This window comes from Kogia breviceps, chromosome 14 (genome assembly GCF_026419965.1).
Source record: "Kogia breviceps isolate mKogBre1 chromosome 14, mKogBre1 haplotype 1, whole genome shotgun sequence".
NCBI classification, from domain to species: Eukaryota; Metazoa; Chordata; class Mammalia; order Artiodactyla; family Physeteridae; genus Kogia; species Kogia breviceps.
Genome location: NC_081323.1, coordinates 11,364,592 through 11,390,159, shown reverse-complemented (window position 1 = coordinate 11,390,159; position 25,568 = coordinate 11,364,592). Strand labels below are relative to the sequence as shown.

The following is a 25,568-nucleotide window of genomic DNA, read 5'->3' as shown; positions in this document are numbered from 1 at the left end:
CCCTGGTCACCCCACCTTCCCCTCGCTCCTGTGACCTGTTGATTCTGCTCCCCGTGTCTCTTTTAATTCCACCCCCTTCCCTCCGCCCCGCTCTGTCCCCATATAGGGTCTGGGCTGCAGCAGCCAGCCCCCCATCATGCTGTGATGCGCCGGCCTCCACGTGTGGGTCAGATCCTGTCACTGTGTGCTCGGCCCGCCCTCCCTTCTCCTTCAGGCCCTCACCCTCACACGAGTCCTCGTTTGACATCTCTCCTCCTTGCTTGCCCTGGGAGCTCCTGTCCCCCCTGTATGGCACCAGGCAAGCCAGGAAGTTTTTTAGAGAGAACGTGCCATTTCCCAGCCCAGTCCATACCCCTCAGTCCAGCCAGCAGCCTCCCAGGGAACCAAAACCGGAAGTAAGGGAGAGGCCGTGGGGCAGTCCCCTGAGCCGCTGGCCGCCGTGGGGGTGGCATCCTCCACTACAATGGGCATTGGGCAAAAGGCATTCTGTGCCGTTGCCAGTGAAGCGTGTGGCCCTGGGAGGACACCTCATTCTCGGTCTCGGCGCCTCGTCTGTGCGCTGTGAGAATAACAGGACCAGCTCTACAGGGCTTCCTGTGACAATCGGATGAGGTCATGCCCGCGGAGCACGTAGCACAGGGAGGGCTCGTCGGCACCAGCTGTCATGTTTCTAAGACGTAAGCGCCGGGCTTGATAAATCCTCCACACGCACACGCCCGGCGCTTCACGGCCCGGACAGGTCACCTCGCCCGATCCGCCCTGCCGCTCTGAGAAGTGGGAACGGAGGTGAGCCTCCGTTCCTTGCGCCTGCTTTTCTCACACCCCAGAGCCTCACAGGCTGAGTTTGGACTCTCCGGCGGGTGCATTAGAATGTCGAGTGGCCGTGGGGCCGGGCTGGGCCCAGCTGCCCCGAGAACCGCTGCCCCCTCCCGCCTGCCTCCGTCCCTCTTACTCCCTTCACTGTCGCCCAGGCCTGCGGGGGGCCATCCCGTACGCCCTGAGCCTGCACCTGGACCTGGAGCCCATGGAGAAGCGGCAGCTCATCGGCACCACCACCATCAGCATCGTGCTCTTCACCATCCTGCTGCTGGGCGGCAGCACCATGCCCCTCATCCGCTTCGCGGACATCGAGGACGCCAGGGCACGACGCAGGAACAAGAAGGACGTCAACCTCAGCAAGACTGAGAAGATGGTGAGTGCCGGCCGGCCAGGCAGGGGCAGAGGGTGGGTCCCCACTCGCCGCCAGAAAAGGGGGAAACGAGACACCGTCTGAGGATGATCCGTCCCTGGGCGTGCACGCATAGGCGCACGGCACACGCACACACGCACGCACCAGCTTCCCAAAGTGACAAGGGGGTTGGACTCAGGGTCTGAAGCTTGGCTTTTTGGGGTGGGTTGTCTGCCGGCCTCGTGAAGCCACGGAGGCAGTGGCGTGGGAATGTGGACACCTAGCAGACTCTTCCAGTAATGCTCCTCCCCTGCCAGTAACCACCCCACCCCATCAGGCCGGGACTGGAAGGAGGGTTGCAAAATCACAAAATGACAAAATCTTATCAGTCCCTAGCATCTACTAAAAAGCCTTCTGTTGGGGCTGTAGAAGGGGAAAGTGCGCACAGAGGCTCGGAGAGTCACGGGAGTGGGCCGTCCACTGAGGACAGGCAAGGGCATGATTTGGGGGTGGAGGTGCCCAGGGCCAGTGGCAGCGAGCCTGAGGCACCCGGACCCCTGCCCACCTCTGCCTCCTGCAAGCCACCCTCCTCCCCTGAGTCACTGTGATTGTGCCTTTCCTGCCCTGTGTTCCCTCGGGCCCTGGCTGCGGAGCCCTGGCCTCTTGTCCTGCCTTCCTGCACCACCCCCTGCTCCACGCACATGCTTTGGCAGAAATGCATCTTTTTCTAGTTCCCTTGTTCAAGGGCATCAGTAACTTTACTCAGCCATGGAAGGCGCAGAAATCCTCAACCAGAGGTGGGGAAAGGGGATGTGGCCCACCTCTCACTCTGGAGAGTCCAGTCTGCGCGGATCTTGGCCTCCAGTCTCTGCCCGCGGCCTCTCCGGCCAGAGCTGTGCTGCTGGGAGAACCTTCGGAGGACGTCAGACAGGGCTGGCTCACAGAACATTCCTCAGTCTCCGTAGCCCTTCTCCCCCCACCCCCATCCACCAGCCTTCTTGTCTGTTTTTAACCAAAGCTCAAGTATAGGTTCTCAGAGCTTTTAGTGGGTGTCAGGATTGGTGGAGGGCTCCAGGGTCTTACAGGTCTGGGGTGGGCGCCCGAAGAATTTGCATTTCTGATAATTGCCGGGGGGGTGGGGCGTGGGGGGCGCGGTGCAGCCACACTTGGCCAAGCACAGCTCTGGTAGAACCAGGATGTGTGCTCAGGGGAGCAGCTGCTGTTTAGGGCATGTTTTCTGTGGTGCCTGTGCTCTCCTTGGATTGTCCCTGATAACCGGCAGGAAGCAGATGGTCTCATGACCCCCATTTTGCAGATGAGAGCACTGAGGCACAGAGACCAAATCACACAGCTGTGGTCACGCAGACTCTTAACCACCCCACTTTCCGTCACTGGTCATCAAGGTGGGGTTCCTGGACCAGCAGCATCGGTGGGCGCTTGTTAGAAATGCACATTCTTGGGCCCCTTCCCAGACCTGCTAAATCAGGAACTGCAGGTGGGCCTAGTGGGCCCAGCATTTTGTGGCTCCCCAAGCTCCAGGTGATTCCGATGCCGGCCAGAGTTTGAGAAGCACTGCTCCACGGCAGGGAAATGCCCTCCCTGCCCCTCCCTCTCTCCCACCTCCTACACCCAGGGTATACCTGCGCTTGGGGGCGACGGTGCAGAACTGCCTTTGGTAGCCCCTGCAGAGGGTGGCTGGTCCTTTCCTTCCCTCCCTCTCTCCCTCTCCACATCCCTCCCCGCTGCATCCACATGACCAGCAAATGTACCCAGAGTGGGCCTCTGTAGGCAAAAAAAGACAAAAGCCGCCTCCCTCGTTCAGTTCACTGGTAAAGAGACAGCCTAGAACAGCTCCCAGTCCTGGCCGCACAGACTGCCACCTGGAGAGCTTACAGACCAAGCCCCAGCCCTGAGCTTCCAACTTACAATTCTGATTTTCCTGGATGTCCATCGTATTCTTACACACCTTCCCGCCTCCCTACAGGCTCCCAGGAGGCCTCTTGCTGCCACCGTTAGGGTTGGGGACACGGGGGCCTGGGTGAAGAGCTGCGAGGAGGTAGGCTGGGTGGTGTGAGGGCTTCCAGGCACGTGTCAGCTGACGAGCCTTCGGCTGCCTTCCCCCCCCCGCCGCAGGGCAACACCGTCGAGTCGGAGCACTTGTCGGAGCTCACCGAGGAGGAGTACGAAGCCCACTACATCAGGCGGCAGGACCTCAAAGGCTTCCTGTGGCTGGACGCCAAGTACCTGAACCCCTTCTTCACGCGGCGGCTGACCCAGGAGGTGGGACGCGGGCCAGGGGTCCCTTGCCTTCCTCCCTCAGGGCCTGCAGTGGCCAAGAGCAGGGTGGGCAGGGAAGACCCACACGCCGGGTTGGGTGGGGGCCTCTCCCCACTCAGCGTTCTCTCCTTCCCAGCCTCGCGGGCTGGATATGCTTGCGGCATGCTGCATCTGCCGTTTTTCCTTTGCTGCCACATTTAATGCTGGTTTGTTTATTTATTTAATTCATTTATTTTTGGCTGCACTGGGTCTTCGTTGCTGTACGCGGGCTTTCTCTAGTTGCGGTGAGCGGGGGCTACTCTGCGTTGCGGTGAGTGGGCTTCTTATTGTCGTGGTTTCTCTTGTGGAGCACGGGCTCTAGGCGTGTGGGCTTCAGTAGCTGTGACATGTGGGCTCAGTAGTTGTGACTCGCGGGCTCTAGAGCGCAGGCTCAGTAGTTGTGGCGCACGGGCTTAGTTGCTCCGCGGCGTGTGGGATCTTCCCGGACCAGGGCTCGAACCGTGTCCCCTGCATTGACAGGCGGATTCGTAACCACTGCGTCACCAGGGTAGTCTCTAGTGCTAGTTTAATAATAGACTTGTTAACCCAGTTTGGTTTTCCTGGATGATAGACCTGGGACATTGATCGGCTACTGAATCTGAGCTGAGGAATTTCAGACCTGTCAGGGCCTCGGACAGTGGCCCGAGGCTCAGGGCTCTCGCTCCATCCCTCCAGGCACCACTGGCCTGACAGCGAGTGACACACTCAGGGACCAGCTTGGGCCTGCTTTGCTGAAACCGTCATCCTGCACCGTGCAGGGTGGGGGAGGGGTTCTCCCGGCTGCTGCCCCGCTTTGGTTCTGAGCCCCGTTTTCCCTCCCTCAGCAGTCAGGATCGCTGTCAGCCACGTGAGTTCTTACTGTGAGCCAGGCGCTGCACCAGACGTTTTCCATGATTGCTTCGTTTCATTCTCCCAGCAACCCATGCAGTAGATGCAGTGGGTTGTCTCACTCGATAGCCGGAGAGACTGAGGCCCAGAGAGGTGAAGTAACCCCCCGAGGTCACACAGCCAGTACGTGGCAAAGCTGGAAGCAGAGCCCAAGTGTGTCTGATTCCAGAGGCCAGGTTTTTTAACATCATGCCATCCTGCCTCCTACTCCTGTTCCAGGGTGACACCTCCCGTTATCTCGTCCCCCACAAAGAATGATCCCAGCCTGCGGTTAGTCAGTGAACACTTTGAAATTGCTTGTGGCCGTGCACCCTGCCTCCCGTCTCCTCCCTTCCTCAACCCTGACCCTGAGCCAGACCCACTGACAAGGGCTTGCTGTGTCTCCCGCCCCAGGACCTCCACCACGGGCGCATCCAGATGAAAACCCTCACCAACAAGTGGTACGAAGAGGTGCGCCAAGGCCCCTCAGGCTCCGAGGACGACGAGCAGGAGCTGCTGTGACCGAGCGGGACGCGTGGCTTCCGGGCAGCCGGGGCCGCAGCAGTGCCATCCAGCCTCCCCACGGCTCCCAGGACGGCCACCCAGCAAGGGCCCCTGAGGCATGTGCATTTGGCAGCTCTTTGGGGTGGATGGAAGCAGGGTGATGCACAGGCCACTGTCGTCTTAACCCAGGACCTCCCAGGCCTTTGGAGCCAGCCGGCTGCCCTGAAGCACCCTCTCCCCGCTCCTCACTGGGCTGGACCTCTGCCCTCAGGGTGGCTTCCCAGCCCGCGGATTAGAGGGACCACCTTTGCAGGTAAACGTTTCCTTCTGCTTCTGTAGCCGGGGAATAGTCATCTGTCACGCCGAGGTGCCTGAGAGGAGATATCCTGCCGTGGACCCACTGTGCAGGGCGTCCCGGGAGCCGGGTGCACCGTTGCCGCCATCCCTGGCCGCTGCCTTCATTACAGGGGCCCTTCCCTGCTGGACGGGTGTCGGTACCTGCAGGGCGGGGAGCCAGCCGCTGCTTCCCTGTGCGTCCTCAAGGCACCTCCGCCCTCGGCAGCAGCGGTTCCCACCTAAGCGGAGGCTCGGAAACCTTGAAAACCTCACACTCCCTTTCGCGATGTCGCTTGCACTCCCTGAGAAAGAGAAACCGAGTGACCTTTTTCTCTTTACCTCTGATTGGCACCTCACAGGCTGTCTCCCCGGGCAGCAGGCAGCTACTGCCCTTCTCTGGGAATACTGTGAATGTTTACACTGGAACCTCTCTGGAGCCCCATTGGAAGCCGTATCCCTGGGGTTTTGGGCGTGAGTGACCCTATTCTGTGGGGTCAGAGCACCCTCTAGAGGGAAAGTCTTCAGGGTTTATGCTGGCCAGCAGCTGCTGTCTTTGAATTCAGTTTAAATTCATGCACTTTTACAAAGTGGTGAGAGCCTAGCAGTCCCTTCCCTGACCTCGATTCCTTACTCAGTGGTCCTTGTTTGTTCAGAGGCCCCTTTTCCTGGGCTCTGCCCACCGTTTACCTGCTGCACCTTCGCTGCTCATCGGCATCTTTTTTTTCTCTCCCAGTTCTCTACCATCTTGGGTCCCATTTGTCCCCGTGCTCCTCCTCTGCCACCCCTCCCCAGGGCTCCAGTGGCCTGCAGCCAGATGCATCAGAGTCTCACCTGCAATCCCTGAGCAGCCACTGCCACCTCAGGACGCGCTCACAGAGTGCTTGCGCGTGCGCGTACACGCACCACACGCACACACACACGCACCCCTGCCCCGGCCGCACGCGCACGCACGCACACACCACACACACACACACACACACACACACACCCCTGCCCCAGCGCCCCCCCCCCCACACACACACACCCCTGCCCCGGCCACACACGCACACACGCACACACCTGCCCCAGCCCCATGGTCCGGGCGCCTGGGCCACCTCAAGGTGAGGAGCTGCCAATCATGTCCAGAGGACACGGAGGTTCTGACTTCCCCGCACCCACCCCCTTCAGCGGCCCTTTGACAAGTCTTTATCTGCTTGCTTGTGCCCATCTATAGGCCTCTGGCAGTTTCCATATGTGGCTCAGGGTCTCAGCTGGAGCTTTGGGACTCAGCACCCTCTGGCGTGGTTTAATTCATCGTGTGCATGTCGTTGGTTCTGTTTCGGACAGTGGGCCAGCATGGACCTTGGGCTGGCAGCAAATATGTTTCCATCTTCTCAGCCTCAGGCAGCGTGGCTGTGAATGTGAGGAAGGACTGACCTTGGGACCCTCCAGGACCCATGTACCCAGCCCACGAGGCCAGACCCCTGCCTTAACCTGTTCCCTTGCCTCAGAAGTGTAAGCGTAAAGCCAGTCAGGCAGGAGGGCACATGGCTTCCTTTTTTTGCGTGAAAAGTAAATTTGTACTTGATAGAGCTAAAATATGATCATTTCTTTTTGTAATCTCCCACCTTAACCCCATAATTGGAGCCAAATAGGATTACTTTACTTCACTCAGTATCCCCACTGGAAGATTAATGCCATGCAGAATTCCAGTCTCCATCATTTCCTATTTCTTTTTAGTGGAAAAGAGAAGAAGAGGTCAAAGGGAGGGGACTTTTGTCCATAAGGGGAGGGGGCAGGAATCAGAGGCCAGATTGTTCTCTTATTCTCCAATTCGTAAGTAACTGACTTTTCCCCCTGAAATTCAGAGTCTGATCTCCGAGGTGTAAGTTGCATTGTAAACTCAATAGCTTGCCGGAAAAAAAATTGGGGGACCTGTGAGTTCATAGATTAAATATTGAAAACAGGATCTCCTCAGTTCAGACTGCCCTTTGTCACCAAGTCCCACCTGTCCTCCCACTTTTAGCTGAGACCTGAGAGTGACACTAAGTAGAGAAGCACGCGGGGGCGGGGCAAGGTCCCCAAGGCTTGGCTGTGTGGAGGCGGCTGGGGGAGAGTCTTGCCTGGCCTGGAGCAGCGCTAGCCTGGGTGTCCCGTGAGCTGCTCCTGCCCTCTGCTGGCCAAGTGGTGACTTAGCAGCGTGGGTGGGCATCCCCCCGCCGAGGAGGGCGCCCCGTGTGCCTCAGCCGTCCGTCTGATGTTCACCTTTTAACAGGCCAAAGCCCATCGAGAGAGATTTTTCTGGTGGACTTTTTTCAGATGTCTTTGCCTGAGAATCAAAAATTGCTGCTGTCTACCTTCAGCATTCCTAATAATTCTTTTGTTTGGGGCAATAAATGCCTAGAAGATTAAAAAATTCCAGCATAACTATAACTTCACACACGTTTTCTTTTAGGTCTAGGCCATGGGACAGGAGGACTATAGCACAGAGAGAAGGTAATACTTTAGGAGGAGGTGAAGGCTGTAAGGTCAGTGCGTGCCTTTGGGGAAGCTCTGGTCGGCTAGCCAGTGAACTCTGAAGACATGCCGTCTTGGGGAGCTGGGGCGTCCTGTAGCACTAAGGCCCCACCCCAAGGCTCCCCCAGCAGCCCCTCCGCAACAGGCCCTATGATTTTGGACTTGGAATACATCACGTGTTCTTCAGCCCTGTGGTTGTAGGACCTCTGGGAATAACCATGCTCAGAGGCTTGGGGTGTGAGGCCTCACAGGAAAAGAAGCTGGCTTTTCCTGGGTCCCCAGAGATCAAGTTCGGGCGAAGCTGGAACAGAGCCAGGCAGAAGGTGGCTCAGTTCCATCGTCTGGTGCTCCCTCAGCCCAGGGGCAGACCCTCTCCCCAAGGCTAGCCACCTCTTTTCACACACTGGGAACGCTGGCTGGGCCCCGGCTGACATGAGGCCAGGGGCCCAGAATGCTGGCAGCCCCTGAGTACCCCAGGTCAGCCTAGGGAGGCCCTGATTTGCCTGCAGGTTCCTCTGCGTGCAGTGGAGTGTGGAAAGGCTGCTGAGTGGGAACCCTTCTCCTTCAAGCCCTCGCCTAAGGTGGCCTTCCGGGGTCCCAGGTCCACACTCCCACGGGGGGTCCACACTCCCACGGGGGGTCCACACACGTGGCAAAGTTCCCAGCGGGGGGGCCACAGCCGGAATCCCTCTTCTGCTTCGGTGGGGAGAGTGAGGGTGGGGCCGGGTGGTGACCGGCTTCTCCTCAGCCAGGTCTGGGGGGCCATCGAAGGTACTGGAAGGTGCAGGTGTGGCTTAGGGTGGGTCTGGCCTTAGAACTGACCCCTGATTCTAGTGGGAGGGGGAATCTCTCGACAGCAATGATTGACTGTCAGTTAGGACTTCAAATGCAAAAAAAAAAGAGGAAAGATCCTTTGCTCCTTCCCCATTCCCTCCAGGAGGCAGGCATGTGATTCTCCGGCTGGGTGGTGGGTAGGAAATTATCTGAAACCTTCCCAGTAGAGCAGCCAGAATCATTAAGAAGTTGTTCTAACAGGAACCCGGTCTCCAAAGCCCCAGGCAATATGTTTTAAATGAAAACACCACAGTCAGAGTGACAGCTTCGGATAAGCAGCCACACTCCCTTCCACTTAGTCTCCTGTCATTTCTCACACAAATGGAGTTAGATGTTCAGGGACTTCCACCGTCATTGCCCATGTTACGAAAGAAGACTTTCTAATTTCCCCCACCCCGTTTCACCCTTTCTCACCCCAGCTGACACAGTCCCTAATCCCAGAGGGAAAAAAAAATTGTGGCTTTTCCTACCCAGGAGCTGGTCTCTTCCCAGCTGCTCTGCGTCAGCATCCTGGCTTCAGGGCGAGAGCCGAGTGCTCGGAGCGCAGCTGCGGGCCCCGTGGCCATGGGATCGATGGGGATTGTGCAGGTCGGTGGTCAAGAGAAAGGTCACCTGTCAGCGCTGTGGGCCCCTGTCCAAGGAGCTGGTCAGCCACTCGGAAGAGCCACTTCTCCAGGCCCCAGGGCTGCTCTAAGGAGCCACGGAGGCCCATGGGCCAGGAAAGGCTCCTCACTCGCTCGGCTGACTCGGGGTTCGTGGCTACCAAAGGCTTTAACATTTTCTGCAGTACAGCTCCTGCAAAGCTTGATTGTTCTCAAGATTAATCAGAATCTTGTATTCTTTGGAGTAATTGTCTTTGTAAAAAATGAAGGATTTTTTTAAGTACAGCTTTTTGATATAAGGACTAATTGGGAAGGTCAGGCTTGTTCTTTTGTCCTCCCCCAAGTAAGATGTGAGAGGCAGCTGTTAGGTCCTGGTTCCTGAGAAATGATTTGCTGCTCTTCTTGGTGGGGCTGCGGGTTGCAGAGGAGAAGGTGGGTCGGAGGTGGAGGGACCTGCAGCTGCTCTGCTGGAGCCTCTACCTCGTCTCACTGGACTCTTTAAAGAATTCAGATTCAGAAATGGATGGAAAACAGTAATGTCACTGGATTCTTACTTAGAAATAAAAATGAACGCTGCTGAATCAGACCCACTTTCTGTGTTTGTGTTCCGTGGCGTTCAAAGGCCTGGGTCACGCCCCCCTAGACTCGGCTCTGTCCACGCCTGCCCGGCTCTGGCGGCCCAATTCCTGCCTCTGTCCCTGTTGGGCTGGACCCCGCGGGCCCACAAGCCTTGTAGTTGCCCAGCCTTGAGACCAGAGGAAGAGCCTAGAGACAGCAACAGAGACATGAACGGTTTGTTGGATAGAGGGATCTTAACAAACGGTCCTGGAGCAAAACCCCACGGCGTGCAGCAGCCGTCGGACGGGACACCAGGACACGGCAGCAGTCCTCAGCACATCGGGGAGGAGGAGGCTGCCATTTATAGGGGGGATTTTTTGATGTCAGGTGGGCTCGGTTACCAGGAACTCATTGAGGCCTATGATTAAGAGGATTGGATAGTCACGCGAGGGAAGCAGGGGCTGGTCGAGCAGGGGATGTGCAGAGAGCAGGAGACAGCCATCTTGAATGGCCTAAGCACATAGGCCCTCAGTGAGGAGGACGTGAGGCCAAGCAGGAGGGCTCAGCTCAGGCCCAGCCTCCAGCCTCCAGCCTCCAGCCACAGCTGCTTCCTCACAGGTGCGAGGGACTTGTCCTCCCTGGGGTTCGCTGGGCTAGCCGCCCTCCTCCCTGCTGGGGTTGCAGACTGGCCCCTGGTAGGCCTTTGACTGAAACCAGGCTCTGAACCCACACGGCCGTGCGAGTCAGATGGAAGGTGGTGGCAGTACCTGTGGGGAGTCGGGAGGCTCTGTTTGTTTATATTCTCTCATGCTTCCAGAAGGCATCTGAAGCTACTGACGGTAAAGGAGCAAACAAAAAATACACGTGATATAAACGAAACCAGGCAGAAGAACCTGTCCTGACCCCAGGCACGAGCCTCCTCACAGGGAGGCCAGAACCAGTCTCTTAGTTCCTTTCCACCCTGCAATGCATCCCCACCCCCAGGCCAAAGGAGGAAGGGTAGTTCTCCTTGCGTGCCAACTGCACGCCCAAACCAGTGCCTGCTGGCGTCAGGCAGAGAACCCCGTCAGGGAGCAGGGCTGGTAGGAGGTGCACATGGCCCTCAGCTCCCTTCCCCCTGTGATGGAGACCTGGGTTCAGAGAAGGATTCCTCCACCCTAATGAAACCATGCAGGTGGGATGACAGGTGGCACTGGAGTGATGGGCCTCTGGCAAATACAAAGCAGAATCTTCCCAGGCCACCGATGGCTGCAGGGGAGGCTGGGAAATGAGCAGAGTGTCAGCCTGGACGAAATGGAACCCTGGTAGTAAAGGTGAGCAGAGCCTGAGTGGGACTGGGTATTTTCATTCACATTTCAACCTTCTCAATGTCTAGAAAAAGCACTCAGGGTGAAGGGTAGCAAACCAGGGAAGAAGTATTTTCCTTAGAGGCCAGAAAGGTGCAGCGGAGGGTCACACACAAAGTCGAGGGCCCCACGACCTCCACTGTACCCTCAGGGGAGCTGAGGGGAGATGAAGCCATTTATGGTCATTCCACTCCCCTCGCCTGAGAATGCTGAGAAATGGGCCTCTGACCCAATTCTGGCAGGAGAATGAAGCAACATCTTAGGGAATTTCCAGGACTGTTTCCTCACACTCAAAACAGTCACTCAAAGAAGGGAAGCACCCTCTTCCCATGGTCTGGCCTTTGCCTCCCATTGTGTGAGGATGCAGTGCTCGGACCTGCTGCAGCAATTCTGAGACAAGGGAAGGCCTCGCCAACCTGCTGCGCAGAAAGAGGCCCTGAGTTGTTAACAACACCGTCAGACCAGTGAATTAACCAGTCCTGGAACCGACCTCCCTCTGGAGCTCACTGCAGGCGACAATACGTGTTCTTGCTGCTGATGCTATTGGGGTTGGGTTTTAACGTTACAACAAAAATAATCCTAACTGAAAGAACTTCATGAAGTCAGACGAGCAGATTCCAAAACAACATATATAGCATCAGCCTCCAAAAATTAAATTGATGTGTGTGTATATGGGAAAAAATCTGGAAGGATAGGTACGAAGTTTGAGAGAACTTTGGTCCTCTCTGAGTGGAAGGATAATGGGTAACTTTTAAGATCTTGTCTGAAGATATTTTCTATTTCTTTCACAAAGAACTTTTATTCAGGCCAGAGGGCAGACAGCAGAATCAAGAAGAACTACAGTTCTGCAGCCTGTGGAACGAAAACCACATTCACAGAAAGGTAGACAAAATGAAAAGGCAGAGGACTGTGTACCAGATGAAGGAACAAGAGAAAACCCCAGGAAACAACTAAATGAAGTGGAGATAGGCAACCTTCCAGAAAAAGAATACAGAATAATGATAGTGAAGATGATCCAGGACCTTGGAAAAAGAATGGAGGCAAAGATCGAGAAGATGCAGGAAATGTTTAGCAAAGACCTAGAAGAATTAAAGAACAAACACATAGAAGAATTAAAGAACAACAAAGAGAGATGAACAATACAATAACTGAAATACAAAATACACTAGAAGGAATCAACAGCAGAATAACTGAAGCAGAAGAACAGACAAGTGACCTGGAAGACAGAATGGTGGAATTCACTGCTGCGGAACAGAATAAAGAAAAAAGAATGAAAAGAAATGAAGACAGCCTAAGAGACCTCTGGAACAACATTAAACACAACAACATTTGCATTATAGGGGTCCCAGAAGGAGAAGAGAGAGAGAAAGGACTCGAGAAAATATTTGAAGAGATTATAGTTGAAAACTTCCCCAACATGGGAAAGGAAATAGCCACCCAAGTCGAGGAAGCGCAGAGAGTCCCAGGCAGGATAAACCCAAGGAGAAACATGCTGAGACACACAGTAATCAAACTGACAAAAATTAAAGACAAAATATTATTGAAAGCAACAAGGGAAAAACGACAAGTAACATACAAGGGAACTCCCATAAGGTTAACAGCTGATTTCTCAGCAGAAACTCTACAAGCCAGAAGGGAGTGGCACGCTATATTTAAAGTGATGAAAGGGAAGAACCTACAACCAAGATTATTCTACCTAGCAAGGATCTCATTCAGATTCGATGGAGAAATCAAAAGCTTTACAGACAAGCAAAAGCTAAGAGAATTCAGCACCACAAAACCAGCCCTACAACAAATGCTAAAGGAACTTCTGTAAGTGGGAAACGCAAGAGAAGAAAAGGACCTATGAAAACAAACCCATAACAATTAACAGAATGGTAATAGGAACATACATATCGATAATTACCTTAAACATGAATGGATTAAATGCACCAACCAAAAGACACAGGCTCGCTGAATGGATACAAAAATAAGACCCATATATATGCTGTCTACAAGAGACCCACTTGAGACCTAGGGACACATACAGACTGAAAGTGAGGGGATGGAAAAAGATATTCCATGCAAATGGAAATAAAAAGAAAGCTGGAGTAGCAATACTATATCACATAAAATAGTCTTTAAAATAAAGAATGTCACAAGAGACAAGGAAGGACACTACATAATGATCAAGGGGTCAATCCTAGAAGAAGATACAACAATTATAAATATATATGCACCCAACATAGGAGCACCTCAATATATAAGGCAACTGCTAACAGCTATAAAAGAGGAAATCGACAGTAACACAATAAGAGAGGGGGACTTTAACACCTCACTTACACCAATGGACAGATCATACAGACAGAAAATTAATAAGGAAACACACGCTTTAAATGACACAATAGAACAGATATTTATAGGACATTCCATCCAAAAACAGCAGATTACACTTTCTTCTCAAGTGCACACAGAACGTTCTCCAGGATAGATCACATCTTGGGTCACAAATCAAGCCTTGGTAAATTTAAGAAAAACTGAAATCATACCAAGCATCTTTTCTGAACACAACGCTATGAGATTAGAAATCAATTACAGGGGAAAAAAAAACATAAAAAACACAAACACATGGAAGCTAAACAATACGTTACTAAATAACCAAGAGATCACTGAAGAAATCAAAGAGGAAATCAAAATATACCTAAAGACAAATTACAACGAAAACATGACAATCTAAAACCTATGGGATGCAGCAAAAGCAGTTCTAAGAGGGAAGTTTATAGCAATACAATCCTACCTCAAGAAACAAGAAAAATCTCAAATAAACAATCTAACCTTACATCTAAAGGAACTAGAGAAAGAAGAACAAACAAAACCCAAAGTTAGTAGAAGGAAAGAAATCATAAAGATCAGAGCAGAAATAAATGAAATAGAAACGAAGAAAACAATAGCAAAGATCAATAAAACTAAAAGCTGGTTCTTTGAGAAGATAAACAAATTGATAAACCTTTAGCCAGACTCATCAAGAAAAAGAAGGAGAGGACTCAAATCAATAAAATTAGAAATGAAAAAGGAGAAGTTACAACGGACACCACAGAAATACAAAGCATCCTAAGAGACTACTACAAGCAACTCTATGCCAATAAAATGGACAACGGAAGAAATGGACAAATTCTTAGGAAGGTATAACCTTCCAAGACTGAACCAGGAAGAAACAGGAAATATGAACAGACCAATCACAGGTAATGAAATTGAAACTGTGATTTAAAATCTTCCAACAAACAAAAAGTCCAGGACCAGATGGCTTCACAGGTAAATTCTATCAAACATTCAGAGAAGAGCTAACACCCATCCTTCTCAAACTCTTCCAAAAAATTGCAGAGGAAGGAACACTCCCAAACTCATTCTACGAAGCCACTGTCACCCTGATACCAAAACCAGACAGAGATACTACAAAAAAAGAAAATTACAGACCAATATCACTGATGAATATAGATGAAAAAATCCTGAACAAAATACTAGCAAACAGGGCTTCCCTGGTGGCGCAGTGGTTGCGAGTCTGCCTGCCATTGCGGGGGACGTGGGTTCATGCCCCAGTCCGGGAGGACCCCACATGCCGTGGAACAGATGGGCCCGTGAGCCATGGCCACTAAGCCTGTTCGTCCGGAGCCTGTGCTCCGCAGCGGGAGAGGCCACAGCAGTGAGAGGCCCACGTACCACAAAAAAAAAAAAAAAAAAAAAAAAACTAGCAAACAGAATCCAACAACACATTAAAAGGATCATACACCATGATCAAGTGGGATTTATCCCAGGGATGCAAGGATTCTTCAATATACACAAATCAATCAATGTGATACACCACATTAACAAACTGAAGAATAAAAACCATATGATCATCTCAATAGATGTAGAAAAAGCTTTTGACAAAATTCAACACCCATATATATGGAATCTAAGGGGAAAAAAAAGGTCATGAAGTACCTAGGGGTAAGATGGGAATAAAGACACAGACTTACTAGAGCATGGACTTGAGGATATGGGGAAGGGGAAGGGGAAGCTGTGACAAAGTGAGAGAGTGGCATGGACATATATACACTACCAAACGTAAAATAGATAGCTAGTAGGAAGCAGCCGCATAGCACAGGGAGATCAGCTAGGTGCTTTGTGACCACCTAGAGGGTGAGATAGGGAGGATGGGAGGGAGGGAGATGCAAGAGGGAAGAGATATGGGAACATATGTATATGTATAACTGATTCACTTTGTTATAAAGCAGAAACTAACACACCATTGTAAAGCAATTATACTACAATAAAGATGTTTAAAAAAAATTCAACACCCATTTATGATAAAAACTCTCCAGAAAGTGGGCATAGAGGGAAACTACCTCAACATAATAAAGGCCATATATGACAAACCCACAGCAAACATCATTCTCAATGGTGAAAAACAAACCATTTCCTCTAAGATCAGGAAGAAGACAAGGATGTCCACTCTCACCACTATTATTCAACATAGTTTTGAAAGTCCTAGCCACGGCAATCAGAGAAGAAAAATAAAAGGAATACAAATTGGAAAAGAAGAAGTAAAGCTGTCACTGTTTGCAGATGACATGATACTATACATAGAGAATCCTAAAGATGCCACCAGAAAACTACTAGAGCTAATCAATGATTTGGTAAAGTTTCAGGATACAAAATTAATGCACAGAAATCTCTTGCATTCCTATACATTAACAATGAAAGACCAGAAAGAGAAATTAAGGGAACAATCCCATTCACCATTGCAACAAAAAGAATAAAATACCTAGGAATAAACCTACCTAAGGAGGTAAAAGACCTGTACTCAGAAAACTATAAGACACTGATGAAAGAAATCAAAAATGACACAAACAGATGGAGAGATACACCATGTTGTTGGATTGGAAGAATCAGTATTGTGAAAATGACTATACTACCCAAAGCAATCTACAGATTCAATGCAATCCCTATCAAATTACCAATGGCATTTTTTACAGAACTAGAACAAAAAAATCTTAAAATTTGTATGGAGACACAAAAGACCCCAAACAGCCAAAGCGATCTTAGGGGAAAAAGAGAGCTGGAGGAATCAGACTCTCTGACTTCAGACTACACTACAAAGCTATAGTAATCAAGACAATGTGGTACTGGCACAAAAACAGAAATATAGATCAATGGAACAGGATAGAAAGCCCAGAGATAAACCCACACACCTATGGTCAACTAATCTATGACAAAGGAGGCAAGGATATACAATGGAGAAAAGACAAGTCTCTTCAGTAAGTGGTGCTGGAAAACTGGACAGCTACATGTAAAAGAATGAAATTAGAACACTCCCTAACATCACACACGAAAATAAACTCAAAATGGATTAAAGACCTAAATGTAAGACCAGACACTATAAAACTCTTAGAGGAAAACATAGGAAGAACACTCTTTGACATAAATTACAGCAAGATCTTTTTTGATCCACCTCCTACAGTAATGGAAATAAAAACAAAAATAAACAAATGGGACCTAATGAAACTTAAAAGCTTTTGCACAGCAAAGGAAACTACAAACAAGATGAAAAGGCAACCCTCAGAATGGGAGAAAATATTTGCAAATGAATCAACAGCAAAGGATTAATCCCCAAAATATATAAACAGCTCATGCAGCTCAATATTAGAAAAACAACACAATCAAAAAATGGGCAAAGGCCTAAATAGACGTCTCCAAAGAAGACATACAGATGGCCAAGAAGCACATGAAAAGCTGCTCAACATCACTAATTATTAGAGAAATGCAAATCAAAACTACAATGAGGTATCACCTCACACCTGTTAGAATGGGCATCATCAGAAAATCTACAAACAACAAATGCTGGAGAGGGTGTGGAGAAAAGGGAACCCTCTTGCACTGTTTGTGGGAATGTAAATTGATACAGCCACTATGGAGAACAGTATGGGAGGTTCCTTAAAAAACTAAAAATAGAATTACCATATGACCCAGCAATCCCACTACTGGGCATATACTGAGAGAAAGCCATAATTCAAAAAGACACATGCACCCCAGTGTTCACTACAGCACTATTTACAATAGCCAGGTCATGGAAGCAACCTAAATGCCCATCAACAGATGAATGGATAAAGAAGATGTGGTACATATATACAATGGAATATTAGCCATAAAAAGGAACGAAACTGGGTCATTTGTAGAGACGTGGATGGATCTAGAGACTATCATATAGAGTGAAGTAAGTCAGAAAGAGAAAAACAAACATCGTATATTAACACATATGTGGAATCCAAAAAAATGGTACACATGAACCGGTTTGCAAGGCAGAAATAGGGACACAGATGTACAGAACAAACGTTATGGACACCAAGGGGGGAAAGTGGCAGGGGGTTGTTGGTGGTGGTGGGATGAATTGGGAGATTGGGATTGACCTATATACACTAATATGTGTAAAATGGATAACTAATAAGAACCTGTTGTATAAAAAGTAAATAAAATTCAAAAAAAGAACTTTCATTCAATAATAAGGAACATACAGCATGCTATCTTCACTTTTCAAAATGTGATTATAAATGAAACCAGAACTAGAGGAGCAATGCATTAAATGGAGAGATCTGATGTGATTTCAAGAGGGCTAGGGATGATACAAATGAACTTATTTCCGAAACAAATAGACTCACAGACATAGAAAACAAACTTATGGTTACCAAAAAGGGGAAAGGGGGCGATAAATTAGGAGTTTGGGAGTAAAATATACTCACTACTATATACAAAAGAGATAACCAACAAAAACCTACTGTAGGGCTTCCCCGGTGGCGCAGTGGTTGAGAGTCCGCCTGCCGATGCAGGGGACACGTGTTCGTGCCCCGGTCCGGGAAGATCCCACATGCCGCGGAGCGGCTGGGCCCGTGAGCCATGGCTGCTGAGCCTGCACATCTGGAGCCTGTGCTCCGCAACGGGAGAGGCCACAACAGTGAGAGACCCGCGTACCGCAAAAAAAAAAAAAAAGTGTTAAAAACCTGTACAGCACACAGAACTATACTCAATATCTTCAGTATACCTATAATGGAAAAGAATCTAAAAAATATATATATATGTACAACTGAATCACTGGTAGACACCTCAAACTAACACAACATTGTAAATCAACTATATTTCAATAAAATTTTTAAGAATTTAAAAATAAATTTTAAAAAGATTTTTTTTAAGTGAAGGAAAAAAAAGAGCGCTAGGGTAATAGGAAGTCTCATCATGCTCTGGTGAGGGTCTAAATTGATAGAATCACTTTGAAGAGCACCTGGCAGTGCCTAGTAAAGTGAAAGACGCCTGGGACCCTTCAATCAGGCGAGTCCTCTCCTCAGTTTAAGCCCTCGAGAGTGAGGAGAGGCAAACTACTGCCTGAGGCCCAAGCCCAGCCTGTCTCCTGTTCTGTACCACCAGCGAGCTGAGCCTGGGATTTTAACATGTTCAAATGGTTGAGAAAAAAAATTCAAAAGAACAGTATTTCATGACGTGAAAATTATATGAAATTCAAAGTTTAATGTCCATAAATAAAGTTTTGAATGTTTTAATAAAAAATTCATGGAAGTTTGTTTTCTCTCTTTGTTCTATATTATCTATATAATAATATATAAATAAATATATATATTTAAAATATATATATATATATATATATATATATATTTGCCTCTTGTCTCCCAAAGCCAAAAATATTCACTATCACCATTTACAGAAAAAGTTTGCCCACGCTGCCCTATAGAAATTCTTACATAGTCATGCATACTCAGGAGACACCTACAAGAATATTTGTAATAGCAAATTATTGGAAACGAGCTGTTTCCCACTAGGAGAATGGATAAACAGTGGCACGGTAATGTGAGGAATAGTATATACAGCAGCAAGAACGGATGGATGGATGAATGAATGAAACTAGAATAACATCAACATGGATAAATCTCAAAATACTGAAAGGAGGGGAGAAAGAAAGCTGCAGATGAATAAGTACATATAAAACCAGGTAGAACGATGTTGTGAAACAGTAGTGCTTAGGGATGCAGCCAAGTGTAGCAGAGTGTGAAGAAAGGCTGGAAAAGTCAACCCAAGGATCCAGGGCTCCTCTGGGGTAGGGGAAGGAAGGTGAGGAACTGCATTTGAACCACATGACACCTACCCTGGCTTCACCTGTATCCCTGATGTTTCATTTCCTAACAGAGCCATGGGCAACCAGGAGTTAATCATATGCACAAACCTGCAAAGGCTCCTCATGCTCTCTGAGCCTCAGTCCTTCTCCCCGCTCTGTGGTGAGTAACTGAGATGCTCTCCAACGGTTGTCCCAGGTGACTCCCTCCTTTCAGGATCAGGTCTAGCTATGGCGACAAAATCAAAACTAGTAGTGGCTTCCCTGGACGCCTTGAGAACCAGGATCCTCAGCATGAGAATAAAAGAGAAATGAGGTTGAGCAAAAATCCTGTGGTCCTGAATTTTTTTTTTTTTTTTTTTTTTTTTTTCAGTATGTGGCCTCTCACTGTTGTGGCCTCTCCCGTTGCAGAGCACAGGCTCCGGAGGCGCAGGCTCAGCGGCCATGGTTCACGGGCCCAGCCGCTCCACAGCATGTGGGATCTTCCTGGACCGCGGCACAAACCCGTGTCCCCTGCACCGGCAGGCGGACTCTCAACCACTGCGCCACCAGGGAAGCCCCTGAATTTTAATTTAAGTATGAACTTACAACGTGGTTTGTGTTTTTAGAGATATAAACCTATTGCTAGCTCTGCTCACTGAAGAGACCTGGAAACAATGGCCAACCCAGGGGCAGTGAGCAGCCTTAGCTCTCGGACTTTGGTATCCAAATGTCATTTCACAGCAAAAGGACCCAGGGCTCTTTGGAGAAACGTCTGAGTCCAGGAGTTGGGCAGGAAATGTACAAAGATGAACATGGAGCCCCCTGTCATACCAAACAGAGGAAGCAATCAGAGGTTTCAGGGTCAGGTCAGGACTCAGGAGCCAGCTTGAAGAGGTTCTGACTGAACAAAGATGGGAATTTGAGCATCAATAACAGTAATAATGTAATGGACTGAAATACTTAAAAAATACTGAAATCAATGAGTTCATAATAATATACTTTTAAAAAATCAGTCACTGCTGGGGAATTCTAAGGCATCAATTCATTATTCTAAGTAAAAATAAAGGCAAAGAGGGCTTCCCTGGTGGCACAGTGGTTAAGAATGTGTCTGCCAACGCAGGGGACACGGGTTCAAGCCCTGGTCCAGGAAGATCCAACATGCTGCACAGCAAATAAGCCCGTGCGCCACAACTACTGAGCCTGCGCTCTAGAGCCCGCGAGCCACAACTACTGAGCCCGTGTGCCTAGAGCCCATGCTCCACAACAAGAGAAGCCACCGTAATGAGAAGCCCACGCACCACAACAAAGAGTAGACCCTGCTCCCCACAACTAGAGAAAGCCTGCACGCAGCAACAAAGACCCAACGCAGCCAAAAATAAATAAATAAATAAATTAAAAAAATAAAGGCGGGGCTTCCCTGGTGGCGCAGTGGTTGAGAATCCGCCTGCCAGTGCAGGGAACACGGGTTCAATCCCTGGTCTGGGAAGATCCCACGTGCCACAGAGCAACTAAGCCATGCACCACAACTACTGAGCCTGTGCTCTAGAGCCCGTGAGCCACAACTAATGAGCCCACGTGCCGCAACTACTGAAGCCCATGTGCCTAGAGCCCATGCTCTGCAATAAGAAGGCACCACAATGAGAAGCCCACTCACTGCAACGAAGAGTAGCCCCCATCCGCCGCAACTAGAGAAAGCCTGCGCGCGCAACAGCAAAGACCCAACACAGCCATTAATTAATTAATTAATTAATTGCAAAGAAGTAAGCATCTACCCCCCCCCTTTTTTTGACTGTGCAGCATGCGGAATCAGTTCCCCAATCAGGGATAGGACCTGTGCCCCCTGCAGTGGAAGCACGGAGTCTTAACCACTGGACCACCAGGGAAGTCCCTATCCTGCTTTTCTTAAACTATATCACTGGTAGTCAAATAGTAGATGAGGGAAGTTTCTTTGTCTTTAACTTTTTTTTAATTCATAGATTTATAGGAAGTTGAAAAAATAGTACAGAAAGGTCCCATGTACCCATGTTTCTCCCAGGGGTAACATCTTGCACAACTATAAAGCAGTATCACAACCAGGAAACTGACATTGGTACAATCCATAGACCTTGTTCAGATTACACCAGTTTTACATGCTGTCCTGTGTGTGTGTGTGTGTGTGTGTGTGTGTGTGTGTGTGTGTGTGTGTGTGTGCTGAGTTCCATGCAGTTTTGTCCCAGGTATAGAGTCACACCACCATAGAAAAGTTTCTTTTTATAGAAGTATTCCAGTTGCCAAACAAGGAAGACTAGAATTGGAATATCTCCATTTTGCATGCTCTGATAAAATAATGGGTCTAAGTACTGAATAACAGCCTTAACGGCTATTAATATCCCAAAGGGAGAGAACTCGACATCATGTGCCTCCTGATGAAAGAAGATAACATCTATGAAGTATTCTTACGACAACAACAAAAATCATACCCACATCTGAGCAAGCCTCAAAAGTCAACTACCATGTGATATCGCACATTAATAGGATGAAGAACAAAGACTACAAGATCATCTCAATTAATGCAAGAAAGGCATTTGACAAAATTCAACATACTTTCATGATAAAAACACTCAACAAACTAGGAATAGAAGGAAACTACCTCAACATAATAAAAGCCACATATGAAAACACATACACCACAGCTAACTTCATACTCAATGATGAAAGACTGAGTTTTTCCTTTAGAAGAGGCCACGATGCCCACTCTTGCCTCTTCTATTAAACATAGTACTGGTAGTCTTAGCCAGAGCAATTAAGCAAAAATAAATAAATAAATAAATAAATAGCATCCAAACTGGAAAGAAGTGAAATTATATCTGTTCTCAGATGACATGATTTAACGTAGAAAACCCTAAAGATTACACACACCTGTTAGAACTAAGAAATGAATTCAGCCAAGTTGCAGGATACAAAATCAACACACAAAAATCAGTTGCATTTCTATACATGAATAATGAACAATCTGAAAAGAAAATTACAAAAACAATTCCACTTACAATAGCATCAAAAAGAATAAAATATTTAGGAGTAAACTTAACCAAGGAGGTGAAGGACTTGTACACCAAAAACTACAAAACATTGCTGAAAGAAATTAAAGAAGAGACAAATTAATGGAAAGACATCCTGTACTCATGAGTTAGAAGACTGAATATCATTAACACATCCACACTACCCAAAGCAATCTACTGATTCAATGTAATCCCTATCAAAATCCCAATGGCATATTTTCACAGATGGGAAAAAAATCCTAAAATTTATATGGGATCTCAAGGGACCCCGAATAGCCAGAACAATCTTGATAAAGAAGAATGACGTTGGAGGCCTCACACTTCCTGATTTCAAAACATTACATACAAAGCTACAGTAATCAAAATAGTGTGGTACTGGCATAAAGATAGAAATATGGTCCAATGGAACAGAACAGAGAGGCCAGAAATAAACCCTCACGTATGTAGTCAAAAGATCTTCAACAAGGATGCCAAGACCACGCAATAGGGAAAGGACAGTCTCCTCAAATGGTACTGGGAAAACTGGATATCCAAATGCAAAAGAACGAAGTTAGACCCTTACCTTACACCATACACAAAACTGAAAACGGATTAAAGGTTCAAATGTAAGACCTAAAACTAAAAAACTCCTAGAAGAAAACAGAGAGAAGTTTCATGACATTGGATTTGGCAACAATTTCTTGGATATAACACCAAAAGCATAGGTAACAAAAGCAAAAGTAGAAAAGGGGACCACAGCAAACTTTAAAACATCTGCACATTCAAAGGCTGCCCCTTCTCTGCCACTCAGGCAGCCTCACCCACACCCGCCAGGTCCCTACCCCGCTGTGAGAGTCCTCGAGCCAGCTTCCCATCCCTCCACCTGCCTCAGCCTCATTTGGAGGCTCCCCAAATTCAGCGAGCTAAAGGCTGCACCTGGGAGTTCTAACCTGGAGATTCTCCAGGCACAGGGACTTCCCAGAAGCAAAGTTCTCTCCTGTGACTGAATTTCAGTATCTCTTTCCTTCCTGGCACAGGTCCGGGCTCACCTGGTTCAGCGACTGGACCCCCCCCCACACACACACACACACACACACACGTGCCTTTGCCATCAAAGTGGAGATTCCTATTTCCATTTGCCTTTTCACTTTACACACATCAGCTGGGATCGCCCAGTGAACCTGGCTAAAAGCAGAGCCATGGGGCCAAACAAGCAGTTGGGATTTAGCCACGGCTGCAGCTTGGGTCCTGGTGTTGGTGACTGTGATGCTGGACTTGGCCAGAGCAGGCCCTGTCCCCACGTCCAAGCCCACCACAACCAGGACGGGCTGCCATATGGGCTGGTTCCAATCTCTGTCGCCAAGGGAGCTGGAAGCCTTCAAGAAAGCCAAGGATGCCTTAGAAGAGTCACTCTCGCTGAAGAACTGGAGCTGCAGCTCTCACTGCTTCCCCAGGACCCAGGACCCTGAGGCAGCCGCAGGTGTGGGAGCACCCTGTGGCCTTGGAGGCGGAGTTAGACCTAACGCTGAAGGTCCTGGGTGCTGTGGCAGACTCGTCCTCGGGGGTCATCCTGGACCAGCCGCTGCACACGCTGCGCCACATCCACTCCGAGCTTCAGGCTTGCATCCCGGCTCAGCCCACAGAAGAATCCCAGCCCCAGGCCGCCTCCACCACTGGCTGCGCTGGCTTCAGGAGGCCACAAAGGAGGAGTCCCAAGGCTGTCTCGAGGCCTCTGTCACATTCAACCTCTTCCGCCTCCTCATAAGGGACCTGAGAATTGTTGCCAGTAGAGACCTGCATGTCTGAAAACCTGGACCCAGCCCCACCCCGTCTGGGACCCAGACCTTACTAATGCACTAAGCCCCAACCCTGCCTTAAATTATTTCCTCTCACCCTTTATTTATGGAGCTGCAGAAGAAATGTTTATTTTTCTACTTTTGTACATGTTCAAACAAACAGTAAGAAACTGGAAAAAAAAAACAAAACAGAAGAGCCAGGGCTTCCCTGGTGGTTGAGAGTCTGCCTGCCGATGCAGGGGACGTGGGTTCGTGCCCCGGTCCGGGAAGATCCCACATGCCGCGGAGCAACTGGGCCCGCGAGCCACAACTACTGAGCCTGCGCGTCCGGAGCCTGTGCTCCGCAACGGGAGAGACCACAACAGTGAGAGGCCCGCGTACCGCAAAAAAAAAAAAAAAAAAAAAAAAAAAAAAAAAAATTTAGATGTGATCACGGTATTGTTTTAAAAGTACTTGTCTTTTAGATACAGGTACTGAAATGTTCACAAGTGAAACAGATGTCTGGAATTTGCTTCTAAGAAAGTTAGGAGTGGGGGAAGTGGATGGACAGGTACAGAAAAAAGTCAGACTGGCCAGAAGTTGTTAACCGTTGAACTGTTGAAGTCCTGCGTTCGATGTACATGAGGCATCATTAGAGTAGTCTCACTTCTTTTGTAAATAAAAAGTTTTCTAAAATGAGCAAACGGAAAAAGTGTGGTCTGAGCGAGATAGAAGTTTACTTCTCGCGTATAAAACTCTGAAGGTAGGTGGGGCAGGCCAGGTATGATGGTGGCTTCCGAAGCATCAGGGACCCGGCCTCTTCCAGCTACTCACTGCACCCGCCTTCACTGGGCCTCTGCCTCAGAGTCTCACATGGCTGCTCCATTCCAGCCAGTGCAGCCAGGGTGGGAAGGACAAGCTTCTTTCTTTGAAGGACATGTCCTGGAAGCCCCACACAGCATCTTTCCATCCTAGGGACCAGACATAACCGTATGACCATGCCCAGCTGCAGGAGAGGCTGGGAAAGGCAGTCTTTATTCTGGATGGCTAGATGTCTAAAACCCAAGGCTTCTATTACCGAGGGAGAAAGGGTGAGCAGAGATTGGGGTTCAATTGGCAATGTTGTGTGGGGTACAGAGCTGGCAGCAAGGCTAATGTTAATGTTGTACAGCTGGTGGGCCTGAGGATGTTTAAATATGCTTGGCATTTACATATACAAATTAAGCAATCCGCTCAGAGTCTCTGCTCCGCTTTAGATACAGGAGTGAGTGCCTGGTCTCCTTTGCTCTCCCAGGCTGGGTGTTCATCTCTAGAAAGCTGCTGTTCCCGGTAGCCAGGATGGCAGTGCCATTTCCTATGCTGTCACTAAAACCAAACCCAGCACCTGGGCCTTGTTCTGGTCCAAGGCCTGGATATTTGCTCAGCCAGTGAATGAGATGGAGAACACTGTTCAGTCTCTCCCCCGACAGCTGAGTGGCTTCGTGGGGTACAACCCTGCAGAGTGGCCAGCATGGTGGCACAGACACCCCACCAGTGCATAAAGACAGGATGTCCCAAACCACAGCTGCTCTTATACCACTCTTAAGATTTTTGCAATACATTTTGCTTTGAAGTCAACCTTCATTATTTATTTATT

General features: G+C 49.0%; 1 protein-coding gene and 1 pseudogene across 7 annotated transcripts in view; both read left to right on the top strand.

The window, feature by feature from the left end:
* Positions 1-9,704, top strand: part of SLC9A8 (solute carrier family 9 member A8) — a 72,062-nt gene extending 62,358 nt beyond the window's left edge. For all 7 annotated transcript variants that reach the window (XM_059036066.2, XM_067011770.1, XM_067011771.1 and 4 more), the window contains 3 exons: positions 972-1,192; positions 3,302-3,448; positions 4,766-9,704. In XM_059036066.2, coding sequence (XP_058892049.1) covers positions 972-1,192; positions 3,302-3,448; positions 4,766-4,873 — 476 coding nt within the window. In that variant the 3' untranslated portion in view covers positions 4,874-9,704. The remainder of the gene's footprint in view (positions 1-971; positions 1,193-3,301; positions 3,449-4,765) is intronic.
* Positions 9,705-18,272: 8,568 nt separating this feature from the next.
* Positions 18,273-23,963, top strand: LOC131741042 (interferon lambda-1 pseudogene; annotated as a pseudogene).
* Positions 23,964-25,568: the final 1,605 nt, after the last annotated feature.